The sequence below is a fragment of the Apium graveolens genome, chromosome 8, assembly GCF_009905375.1.
Source record: "Apium graveolens cultivar Ventura chromosome 8, ASM990537v1, whole genome shotgun sequence".
NCBI classification, from domain to species: Eukaryota; Viridiplantae; Streptophyta; class Magnoliopsida; order Apiales; family Apiaceae; genus Apium; species Apium graveolens.
In genome coordinates this window covers 130,442,687-130,456,093 of record NC_133654.1, presented here as the reverse complement: position 1 = coordinate 130,456,093, position 13,407 = coordinate 130,442,687, and the positions used below count along the sequence as shown (strand labels likewise).

The following is a 13,407-nucleotide window of genomic DNA, read 5'->3' as shown; positions in this document are numbered from 1 at the left end:
AAACGATAAATTAAGTAAACGGGGATTTAAGAAACGTTTTTGTATTTTAGAATCAAAACGGGAGACGATATTTCGTTTTTCTATAAATAAAAAAAATAAAAAAAGTGAAACGTGGTTTGACAAAATGTTTTATTGGAATATTTTGTAATAAAATGGAACACGATGTGTCGTTTTAAGTAAAACGTTATTTAAAGAACCGTTTTGCATGTTGAACTTCAGCAGCTTCTGTTCTTTTCAGCAGCTACTGGAATTTTTTAAAATTTTTACTAAAATACATAAAAATATTATAAAAACTTGATATTTCATGGAATTAAAACATATAATTAAATTGACAATAAAAAAACACACGAATACATTAAAATAAGTAATAAAAATCTTCAAATAAAATACAATTTTTTAGGAAACATTATTACTAAACAAATCACTAATATAACTCATTTTTTCCCCTTGGGTGCTTGAAAATCCATCGCATTTTGATATCTCGTCGACTTCCTTCTTCCTTTCTTTTTCTCAACATTTTTGTTATGTATCACGGTTGGGAAATTAATACCCGTCGGCCAACGAGAATCTCCTTTGCTCGGAATGGGTTCGAAAACACCATTGTAAACCATCGATGCATTGTCTAACCTATAAATTTTGTCAACCAACGATTCATGACTCAATTTCAAATGCGCGCAACATGCTATAACATAAGAACATGGAATACGATACGTTTGTCATTTCCCACAAGAAACAAGTACTCGGGAATCGTAACGGTATGCTTATTCCCCCCTTTTGGTCAACCTTTCTAGTTACTACTTCAAACAACAATGAATTTCGATCATAAACTTTAACACTATGACCCCTAGCACGCATAATGGACCGACTCAACCTCTTGCTTGCATGATTAGTAAACAATCGACCTTTAGATAATTCAGTTGCAATTTCCAAACGCCTTTCATCAAAATACTCAACCGTCTTCAAAAATAATGCTCTAACCAATGAACTAATCGGGAGTTTTCTAGCATCAAGGATCACGTTGTTCCAACTTTTCGCATGGTTAGTGGTCATCATGCCATAACGTTTCCCTCCATCATATGCTGAAGACCATTTACTTAATGGTTTATCCTCAAACCATTCTGCCGTCCTAGGCTCCACAATCAACAATTGTTCCCATAAAAATTCAAACTTCTTCTCTTGCACCTGAGAAGCCAACTCAACTAACCTATTTTTCAAACCCTTTCTCCTATGTGCAGTACAAAAATTTGCAGCCAAGTGTCTAATGCAAAACCTATGATGGTCAAGAGGCTCGCACCATCCTATCTGTTGCATAGCAGCAATAATACCAGCATGTCTATCAGAAATGGCACAAATACCATGTCTCCTACCTGCCACAAACTTCCTCAATCTATCCATGAACCACCCCCAACTGGAAACATTCTCAAATTCGACAATAGCAAATGCAAATGGAAGAATATGACTAAACCCATCCACTGCAACAGCACTCAATAGTACACCTGAATATGGACCGTATAGGTAAGTCCCATCTATATGTATGACAGGCATACAATGCTCAAATCCATCAATGCATGGTTTAAAAGCCCAGAACAGTCTCTTGAATGTCACTTCATGTTCCAAATAAGACATAATATACTCGTTAACTACAAAAGCATTACATAAATATGGAAATCATTTAAAAATCTATGGGATACTAGTATAAAGAGATAGAATACCTCTAAGCTCCCACGATCTTCCGTCTCATCCTCCTTAAAAAACCAATCAACCTTGGTTCCCACATTAAAACATTGGAACGCTTCCATCAAAAAGGGGAGATCCTCATATGAACCTTCCCAAGAACCATGTTCTTTTTCCATTGTTAGCTTTTTCGCATCTCTAATCTTCTTTCTTCCCGATTGGTAACCAAAAATGCTTTTCACCGTGGCCATCAAAACTTTTTCCTTAACCATGGGATTCACAACGATTTGATCCTTAACTAGTTCAAGAATATCATAAGACGTCAAATTAGGATGGTCTTGAGTAACGGTGGTGCGCAAACATGTGTGTGGTCCCGAAGTTTCCATAATTTGAAATTTTCCAAGTGATTTTCGCAACCTAGCTTTTAAACTCCATTCACAACCACTATCCTTATTCTTACAAACAACAATCCAATACACATCACTTGATCTAACCACCTTAATCTCTTGATGATTCCGGATATGAAAGTCTCTAACCGTATGCATCAACACTTTTTTTGAGTCAAATATTATCCCCTCCCTCAACTCCATTGGCTCCAATGTCTCCTCCCGTGTAATCAAAGCCGAATCAACAACATCATAAGCATCCAAACTTCTACTACTAACCGTATCACCACCAACATACATACTACTAGTAGTTTGACAATCAAAACCCCTACTACCACTCCTCTCGGAAACTCTCGAACTAGTTTCCACAACTCTCGTACTTGTTTCAATTAATGGACAAATTGAATTTTTTTGTAAATAAATTTCAACAAAGAAAGGAGGTCCATTCGAAACAATAATTCCAAACATCATCTCAACATCATCATCATCATCAACCGGAATAATACCAAATTTCATATCATTGAAATTTTTCCATCGATAACACAACTTAAAATCATTCAAACTCCTATCATTTTTTAATTTAAAAAATAATACGTCACGCAAATTATTAAAATTCATATTAGAATCGAGTCTTACTTGCTTTGAAACCGGTTTATCATATACGTAACCCTCTAATTGAGTTTGTCGTATATTACCATCGGTATAAATCCACGCAATCACCGTCACTGATTGTGCTCCAGATCCCGAACCCGAAGCCATTAATAAATCTGTAAGAATTTTATTAAATATATATATATATATAATTTTATCTTGATATTCGAATTTTAGGTTTGCAAAGTAAGAAGCAGAAGACACTTGTGTTTGCAAAGTGAGAGACACAGCAGACAATTGTGTGCGTCTGTTATATTTGCAATAATAAAACAAAATGGAACTTCGTCCCCCGTTATTTGTTAAACAAGTAAAACGAAACACGATGAACCGTTATATGTCGTTTTTAAAAGCAACAAAAACGGAACACGAACTGCCGTTAAGCTATATATATATATATATTTTTTAAACAATCAAAACGGAACACGAACATCCGTTTTATATGTAAATAATGTAAAATATATAAAACGGAACACAAACTTCCGTTTTCTTTTTAAAAAAGGTACCAAAACGTGGTTTTATCTGCCGTTTTCTTTCTTTTCTTTTACACTCTTCTGTATTAAAAAATGTGAAAGCCCTGTTTTGTTAAAATGAAATTGCTTAATAAAATATCTTAACTTCTTAACCAAATACATTACAAAACAAACTACAACACAATAACATAATATAACTACAATACAACTAGATTACGAAATACAGTAATATAACACAATTAACAAAATTTAATACAAACGAAATACAAAAGAAACTAAAATCAATATAAAATTTGAGCCAAATAAACAACACAGTATCTCCAATTCTTTGTTTTTACAAAATTTCAAAAGTAAAGTCCTACAAATAGTGAAAATAAGCACACGGAACTATTTCTTCGCGCACTTCTGCCCATCTATTCCACAGTTTGGAGGATTAGCAGTTCTCTTTGAACGCCGTTTACCCTGAAAAGTGTAGAAATGACCATACTTCCTGGGACGGTCCTGGGAACTCTGGTCCTGGGAACTTTGGTCCTGGGTACTCTGTGAAGAAGTGAAATTTGTACCGTCATCAGGATCAGTAGGAGGTGTAGGTGTAACATGGAGACTGAATGATGGAATGGAGAAATGCACAGATACATGCTCAGTAGGCCTGTGATAACGATGTAGAGGAGGAAGCTTCTCAGTGGAAGGGTCCTCGGTACGACGCTGCTCTATGGAAGGGTCCTAAGTACGAGGATGCTCGGGAGTAGGAGTCAAGCCAAGATCAAAAGGAGGAACATATGCATACCTATCCGGAATCCGAGAATCATGTTGGACGCGAGTAGATGATCCCGGCACATGAACAGAAACAGTATGAGCAACAGAATCACGTACAGGAGGATCCCGATCATCACCAAGATCCGTAGCCATAGGATCACTACGATCATGAGTAGATGACTCGGGCACATCATGAAAATCAGAAAATGGAATACCATCAGCTCCAAGCTCTGTAGAAACAGGATCTTCGTCAACCAAAACCCTAGCTTGCCTACCACCAGCAGCTCATCCACCGCCGCGTCTACCTCGACGGGCCGGTTGGTGCCTCTCCTCCAACTACCTAGCTCTACGAACCTCCACAGGCATCTCATCAAAACCATTTAATGTGTAGGCTCTGAAAAAATCACAACACTGGTCAGCATAACGAGAAACATCAGGAAGAACATCCTGTGTCCGCTCAGATATCTGCCTGAACATAAGATCCTGAATAAACAAACAAAGAAAAGGCACACATGTTACTAGATTCTTGTATGAAATAAATAAACTACTAAAGCATTTGTGATGAAACTACGAAAGCAAAATAACCTATTCAATAAATTAAATGAACAAGAAGAAAACTTACAATGCGATAATTAAATGCACCAACACGTGAAATGAATCTAACAGTCCTCTCCAAATACCAAGGATGGCTCAGGCACTGAACTCTCAGCAACAATCGCATCTCCAACAAACAAATGATCTAAACGATGCGCCCAGATAGATCTGCTAGCTGCATGTTTCTGGATCCATCTGATTTTGTCATTGCCCCTCAAGTTTGTACTATGCTCTGCCTCCGAGTAAACAACATCAACTAGGATAGTCTGCACGAGCCCAAACTGTCTAGCAACTCTATCAGGGTAGTGAAGCTCAACTATGAAAATATAAATCAAAGGCCCGCAGTAGCGCCAAATACGCTCACCAGTGAAACAATATGCAGGAAGCTCAGAAATAACATCAACAGAGTATGGCTGCCATTTAAACTGAGATGGTCCAAGCCCATCCAAAAGCGTCTGAATGGCTGAAACGGTACGACCACCCGTGCTAGTGTAGGAATGTCCATGAAGCCACCTATAACGACATTACTATAAACAGTCAGTTTCATATTTAAATTAAAAGTCTATATCATATTAAGTTCATTTAAGCGCTTCTAAAACCCATTTTGGGGATTAATGAACCCTAAAACATTAAAAAGTGTTAAATTCTAATCTAACATAAAAATAAATTCTGGTTCCTACCCTAAACCCTAGCAACAATTAGGGTTTATGCTCCATGGTTTAGGGCCTTTAGCCCTAAACCCTAGCAACAATTAGGGTTTATGCTCCATGGTTTAGGGCCTTTAGGGTTTAGGGCCTTTAGGCCCTAAACCACGAACCATAAACCCTAACCAGTTAAATATCATATCAACTACATTTAAACGCTCAATCGTTCCATATCATATCAAGTTCATTTAAGCACTTCTAAAACCCAATTTGGGGATTAATGAACCTTAAAACATTAAAAAGTGTAAAATTCTAATCTAACATGAAAATAAATTATGGTTCCTAGGGTTTATGCTCCATGGTTTAGGGCCTAAAGGCCCTAAACCATGCACCATAAACCCTAACCAGTTAAATATCATATCAACTCCATTTAAATGCTAAATCGTTCTATATCATATCAAGTTCATTTAAGCGCTTCTAAAACCCAATTTGGGGATTAATGAACCTTAAAACATTAAAAAGTGTAAAATTCTAATCTAACATGATAATAAAGTATAACCCTAAACCCTAACCGTTCTGTTACTTATAAAGTTCTTTTAAATGATTCTAAAATAGAAATAAATTAATAAATGCTAGGTACCTCAGTCCACATGGAGCTGCAACCTGACCCTCCCAGAAACGAGCATCAAACAAGATAGAAGAGGTGTGAATGGCAGCAAGAGTGGGCAATCTCTCCCACGCCCATAACTGAAATAATAGCAGACAACCAGCTACCTCATCAACGTCCTTCTTGCTTGTCTTGCATAACTCCCTATACAAATATGCAAGAACTGCAGCACCCCAAGCATAATCTCCGCATTTGTCTAGATCACGAATAAAATGTAGAAACATGGGATGGAAGAGACCTCCCGAATGATCAGTGAATAGTACACCACCAAATATATGAACAAGATAACACAAGACCTGAAAGCGAATATCATTTGCTGATGCATCATGCGGTAAATGTGCTGGAGCACATGAAGTAATAAAGGATAACCGAACTCTGGATCCATTCATGTCTCTCTTCGGATCGGGATCTCTACCAAAAAGCTCAGCAACATAAGAACGCCAACTCATATCAGGGCTAGGGGTGACATCAGAAATAACAGCATCACCATCAACATGAAGCCCTAAAAGAACACCTACATCCTGTAGAGTAATAGTAACCTCTCCCATAGGCAAGTGAAAGGTATGAGTCTCTGGCCGCCATCTCTCAACAAGAGCTGATATGAGACACCAATCTAACTGTAAAGATGCCACTCGAGCAACGCCATAGAAACCAGTAGACTGAAGTAAATGGACCATACAAAGATCTAGCGGTGGAAGATCATCTTCATTATTAGGGTTTTTTTGGCGAAACTTCAACATATCACCACCACCTAACCTCCAAATATTTAAAGCTCTATGTGTATGTTGAAGATGAAGAAGGCTAGGGTTAACAGGACCCTGATGCACATCCTGCAAACATATAGAAGTACGAGTTAAAAAATAAATAGTAAACAAGTACGATCAAAACCTGTCAATTAACATTTCCATGTTAACATTATCATAAATGAAATTGTACAATCACAGAGTGCACAAGGCCTAACATTGTTAAATTTTCTCTTCTATAGTATAGTATGTGTTCTTGACTAAAATAAAGTAGCTTTTCCACTTTCTCGGAACAACTCTTTTTGTTGTTTTGGTTCTTTTTGTATTTTGAAACCTTGTTCTTTTTGTTGATTCCTTAATAACACTGTTGAAAAAGCACTAAACAAGAATTGCTTAGCCACAAGCTATCCCACTAACAATCTCTGCACAAGGGTCAGATTGGAGTATCAACTCATGGGTATCCTGAGAGGCCATGAGTTGAGGTTGTTGAGCCAATGTTTAACACTTTTAATGACTGTATGAAAAATATGGGAAAAACTGGTTTCCGTGCATGCTTTTTTCAGAAAAATGCTAGAGGTACAAAATTTGATATATGCTGATTGATTATACGTAACTAAATGTAGCGGATCCACGTGTACCAAAAATCAAATTCAAATACTAAAATTTCATATCGTATTCGTGTTACATGCTTAATTATCGAGAGACCCTGCTATTATTACTGGCTTATAATTACAATCATTTATCTAACGGTTGTCAACTATATATGAATCAAAAGCACTATAGGCTCTTGTTGTGGTTTCACTAGGGAAATTTACCAAAACCATAACTTATACTAATGAACCTTCTGTCTACATAACCATAACTTATCAAGATTCTCCAGATCAGAGGCCATCAGTTAATAATCCCTTAAACAACTCTAAATAAGAATGCGCTTTTTTAATCCCTATACAGAACTCTAAATAATAATGCACTTCTTTAATCAAATTGCAAACTTAGAAGACTAAAAACACCCATTAATTCATTCATTAAAAACCACTAAAATAAAAGCAACACATCAAAAATAACACATTAACATAGTGTTGTAGGGCCATTAATTTCGAAATGTACATTATCACAGAATAATAACTTTTCTATCCTGGACAACATATAATATGGCCTAGTTTCACATTCTTGATAACTTGTAATGCACTAGACTATATAAACGCAAATCAGACTATATTTATCATTGGGTAATTTCATCAAACAACATGGACGCAATTCTGAAAATTACCTCAATATTCATGATTGATGCAGTAAAGTAACTTAATTTCGAAGCTCTGCTTGCACTAAAAATCGCACTTCTCCCTCTCCAATCAACGACTTCACAATTCACAGAAAATTCCCCGGACAATTTACAGCTCTGTGTTTTGTTCGTGTAATGTATGTGTTTAATATTTAACGGGTAGTTTTTTTTAATATAAAAGAAGCAAAACGGGGAACGATGTTCCGTTTTTGTGTTTTTTAAAAACGAGAGTTTATGTACCGTAATGCTTTTTTTTAATATAAAAGAACAAAACCGGAGAACGATGTTCCGTTTTATTATTTTTTAAAAATGGAAGTTTATGTTCCGTTAGGAAGTGACATTCTGGGCATTATTCATTCAAATAGTGACATTTTGGTCCTTTGTTCGCGTAACCGTTGCTCCGAGTTTTAAAAAGGGGAAATCAAATTAAAGGTACGAAAAATATTTATGGATTTCATTTGAAATTTTAAATAAACTGTTTGATAATTTGGATTTGGATTTCAAATCAGGAAATTCAAATATTAGTATAAATTAGGGATTTTTGCCCATGTTACGCGCGCTTATTAGTTTTAACTTTTTGAAAAAATAATTTTAAATTTATTGTTATATTGTCACAAGTTTTTTTTAAAAACATAATTAACTAATTTTATATTTTGTTCGTAATAAAAGCATCGTATGTTTCACTTTTTTCATATGACATAAATTATTTTTAAGGTACATTACAATTTTATGAAGGAAACGATCAAAAAATTAAAATAATCTCAACATGTGTATTTTCAATATTTGTTGATTAATTTATAAAATGTGATAATTAATAATTTATAACTATATAAGGATTTAAATGAAAATATATTTATTTTTTTATATTATTTTGATGATATATTGTAAAATTTAATTTAATAATCTTTATAAAATTTCAATAATATGTATATTGTAATATTTAATTTAAATTAATTTAAATTTTTATTTTAAGAGTAGGTAATTCATACTCGACATATCTTAACAACTCTCTAAATCATGCAAACCAACTCTCTAAATCAGAAGATTATGAACATTTTATGGAGGTTAGATACCCGATCCATCCATATTTTAGTTGTCGTGACTTTTTTTTAAAGTTTACGGTGAATTGTTTGATTATGACTTTAATTTTCATTCAAATATAAGTTTTTAGTATATATAATGCTCCATTTGTATGAATAAAAGTATTCCATGTATTGATGTTGATTGCATGTGTTAGTTCGAAGTCATATAGACAATGATTTGATTTCAAATTGATTACAGTAGTTCACCGCTGGATGCCTGTACTTCTGTATAGTAAATTATTATGATTTTCAACAATAGATTATTCGCGATTTTATTAAGATTTCTGCATATACTATTTTGAATTGAGTTTTAAATTTGAATGTTCAGGGACTTAATAGAAAGCACGACTCATGGAATGTTGACTGGGATATGGGTAATATGTCAGAAAAGTTTTTCATTGCTTGTTGGTAGTTGAATTAAAAATTTAGGTATACATGATTAATCAATGTTAAATATAGGTAGATAACCAAAACCGTTAGGTAGCTTTGTTTCTGCAAATGTCGAGAGAGATGATGATGGAGCATTTGCAAGTGTTTGACTGATTGTATTTACACATTATTAAGAAGTTGAATTTATATTGTACCTGACTGAGTCATCTATCCAAAATTGCAGAGGGTTCCATCTAGTTTTGTTGATAAATTCCGGAGTAAACTTCATTCCCAGTTACACTTAAAGTACAAGACAATTATTTGGAATGCGAATTATGATAAGTATCGAAAGAAATTCTGTGGCCTTCAAGAATTTATGACATTTTATGAGTTAAAGATGTATTACGTTGTTGTTTTTGAATATTATGGGTATGGCATCATCTCCTACAAACTAGTGCAAAATTCTGGAAAAAGACAAACCTTATACTAACCCTTCCACCTTAACTCCCACTTATAAACCATGAACCCAAATCTTTAACCAAGCATAATTACTATCCTAATACTCTCATCTAACCCACTAACACGTGGTGGAGATCATTCATACCCTAATGCACCATGACCAAATTATATAAACAAAGTAGCAAGACTAACACTTAAATCACATTTTCGAGTACTCATGCACAAAACGAATATCTATAACAACATGCAAATGCAATACCAATTGAATATACTCATTAATCCACTATAAAAACTATAATTTTTCATAATAAAGCACTTTCCAAGAAAGGTATACTCATTTTTAGCAAATCAAGTTATAATCAAGGGCATATAGTCGAATTTAAGGCCACAATCAAGTATATAGTCTAGTTTTTAACATGCACTCCTAGTACTCTAAGATTTTGAGTGTAGATTCAACATGCAATCATTTAACATACAATACCCCAAGTATTTCATGACATACAAAGGTTTTAAAGATCATGATCCATCAAAAGTTAGCTTTATAGCAACATGCAATCAATAAGCAAGACACCACTTATCATGACTTCTTTACATATCATTTAATCAACAAATAAAGAACACAAAACTCTACTCCATTCGGCTCCTACGGAGTCATTGCTGAATGGAAGGTAGTGAAATGATCATACAAAATGGAAAGGAAGTCCCTCAACCATTAATCATTTCCACTCTTGATGTTTTGCCTTTGTTTTGAACCTTAAACTCATAAGAATCAAGGTTTTCAACATTAGGCTCACTCAAAACTCAACATGCAAGCTTAAACCAAGTAGTGCACTTAATATTTAACTTACTAAACAAGTGATCAAAGCTTAGAGAATGATTTCTTGTAAGAATTTTTGAAGAAAAGATGAAAGAAAATGAACATGGGGTTTGGCTTCGGCCGAGAGAGAGAAAAGAGTAGGGAGGAGGGTGAGATGGTGTGTGTAAGTGGTGAAATGACACAAGGTGATGATATGGTGGTGGTTTTGATGATAGTGGAATGAGAATTTACCTTTTTATCCCTCTTCAAGAACTAACAAGGTTTGCATGCAAGGGCAATTTAGGAATTGACTAGCTAAAGTTAAGTTAGTGGGGTTAGATTTGACAACAATACCCCTTCCTTCAATTGAGTGGATTTTTGCATGCAAGGTTATCATGGTTAATGGCAAATTATTAATCTAATTAATCAAATATCATTTTAGAGAAAGAATTTTATAAATAAAAATATAAATCTATAAATCACAAAAGTCGTACCATAAAATAGTTTAGGATTTTAGAAACTTTTTGAGATCAATTTCAAAAATTTAAAGGAAACAAGTTTTTATATAAAGAATTTTCATAAACTAATATCTTTAATAATATACCATAAATTATTCAAATAAAGGCATTTCTTTTTTTCAAAATTTTCCAAATAAATATTTAATTTACAACTCACAAAATATGACCCTTATGACTCATACAAGCACATAATTGACTTGTTTTTTTTATATATAAATATATATACATATAATTCAACTAAAAATATACTGGTTGTAACATCTAGCATGCAAATCAACTCAATATGACTCAACATCACTAAATACGACATCACTACACTAGTATCAATATCACAAGTCCATCAGAAAAATCATCTAAGGGATCATGTTATAATGCAAATGCATGAACTAAATGAATAAACTATCATAAAAACTATAAAAAAAACTACTACAGGGCAACATGCAACTATATGAACTAAACTATCATGAATATGCAAACTATATGCGACTCACACAAAATATATTCCTTCAACTACTACCCCCAAAATTAAAATATTCACTATCCTCAATGAAGATAATAGTAAGGAATCAGGCATACCTACTCGGAATCAGGATCCTCACCCTCAACGGGTGGAGTGTCAGGCGTGTCTGGAGGTGGATACACGGAGTCCTCACCAAATACTGGCCACTGGATGTCAACACCTGTGGCTCTGAATTCAGTCCCCAACGCCTGGGTGAGATCACGTGCAAACCTGCTATGGATATCATGCATCGCATCCATCCTCCTCGTTAGACGCCTATATTGCGCCATGCTCATACCAGCTCCAACATCAGCTCCTGCCTCCTCCTGCTCTTGCTGCGATGGACCCGCCTCATCTCCTAGCTGAGATCTCCAAGCAATCTTGCTCATCTGAGTGGCCCCAGCAGCTGGCCTCCCACCAGGTAGATGGTCAAACGTATATCTAAGCTCCTTCAAATCAGGCTTGCCTTCATCCCATTCTTGCATCATCGCTAAAGTGGTGCTGTCAATCGGAGCACTCGGGTTCTGTAGTTGCTCGTGTGCTGGCCAACGAACACCAACTGCCACGCACACCTTCGTCACAATGGACGCATAGGGTATAGACCTCATAGTACTCCCCCTCAAGAACCTCAGAATACCCTGGTAAATCACCATCCCAAGATCTACATAATCATCCTGAAGAATGCCCCACAACAGTCGTGCACGCACTACAGTCACATCATGCACATGAGAAGATGGCATAATGTTAGCACAAATAAACGTGTTCCATGCACGGGCAAACCTGTTTATGCTGACTGCAGTTAACGTAGAATAATCAGTAGTGCCCCTCTTTAACTTCCAATGAGTATCAGGCATGCATAGAGTGGAAACAATCAGATCTTAATCAAAGTCCTCTGGAGTCTAATCATTCCAAGTGTCCTTCCCGGGCCTCATCGCGGGCTGATCAATCACCCTCCTTATTGCATCAGCACTGTACTCCACAGTCATCCCCCTAACCACCGTGAAGCCATTCTTCTCTGACTTCGCATTAGCGTAGAACTCTCGAACAACACTCATGGGCACAACAGCGGGTGCATCACAAAAAGAAACCCAGCCCATCTCCTAAATCATCTCCAACAACCCACCATCCTTCCCTGATGGCAGAAAACCTCGCTCCTTGGCTATAGGCTTTGAGAGAAGCCTCGTATACTCCACTTCAGCCTCGGGAGTTGAAAACCTCGGCCTCACACCACCCGCACTCGAAGAATCGGTGGTGCTACTATTTACTTGCGTTATTTGCCTCTTGTGTGCCATTGGAATTGAGTAAAGAGAATAAGAGTTATGTGTTTGATAGAGAATTTATGTTTGAGAATTTGTGAAGTAGTGGAGAATTTTGTGTATAAGTGTGTGTATATATAGGAGGTGAAAAGAGAATTAGATATGGAATAGAAGTGGGAATTAATTATGGGAATAGTGGGAATAATGAGTTTGATTTGGAGAGGGAAATTTGGGATCTGGAAGAGTAAAATTCGGGTAGGAATTAATTTTTAGTCAAAGTCCCCAATTTTCTCTTTAATTCCAAGCTGTATTTTTTCCAGAGTTCAGGGACCAGCGCGGGCGCGCCGTGCCTCAGCGTGGGTGCGCCGTGTTTCTGTTGTTTCAGCGCAGCTGCCCCACTAGGCACCGCGGGCGCACCATGTCTCTGGAATTCCAGCGCGGCGGCCCCGCTTCCTGAGCGCGGGCGCGCCGTGCTACTGTAGTGGGCCCCTAATTTTTTCATTTTTTTGTGTTATTCTCCTTTCTTTCTTCTTCTTCTATCTACTAATGTACAACAAACTT

The 13,407-nt window shown here is 35.9% G+C and overlaps 1 protein-coding gene across 1 annotated transcript; it reads right to left on the bottom strand.

Moving 5' to 3' along the window:
* Positions 1–651: 651 nt before the first annotated feature.
* LOC141679999 (uncharacterized) lies at positions 652–2,576 on the bottom strand. Its single transcript, XM_074486340.1, has 2 exons — positions 1,727–2,576; positions 652–1,640 (listed from the first exon to the last, which is right to left on the bottom strand). Exons 1-2 carry the CDS (start codon positions 2,574–2,576, stop codon positions 652–654), a joined length of 1,839 nt encoding a protein of 612 aa, XP_074342441.1.
* Positions 2,577–13,407: the final 10,831 nt, after the last annotated feature.

Bases quoted from the DNA above. Each gene is read 5' to 3' on its own strand.
- LOC141679999 (XM_074486340.1), bottom strand. From the start codon at position 2,576: ATGAAATTTGGTATTATTCCGGTTGATGATGATGATGATGTTGAGATG. The intron at 1,641-1,726 runs GTGGGAGCTTAG...ATGCTTTTGTAG, and splicing joins GGAGGATGAGACGGAAGATC to TTAACGAGTATATTATGTCT.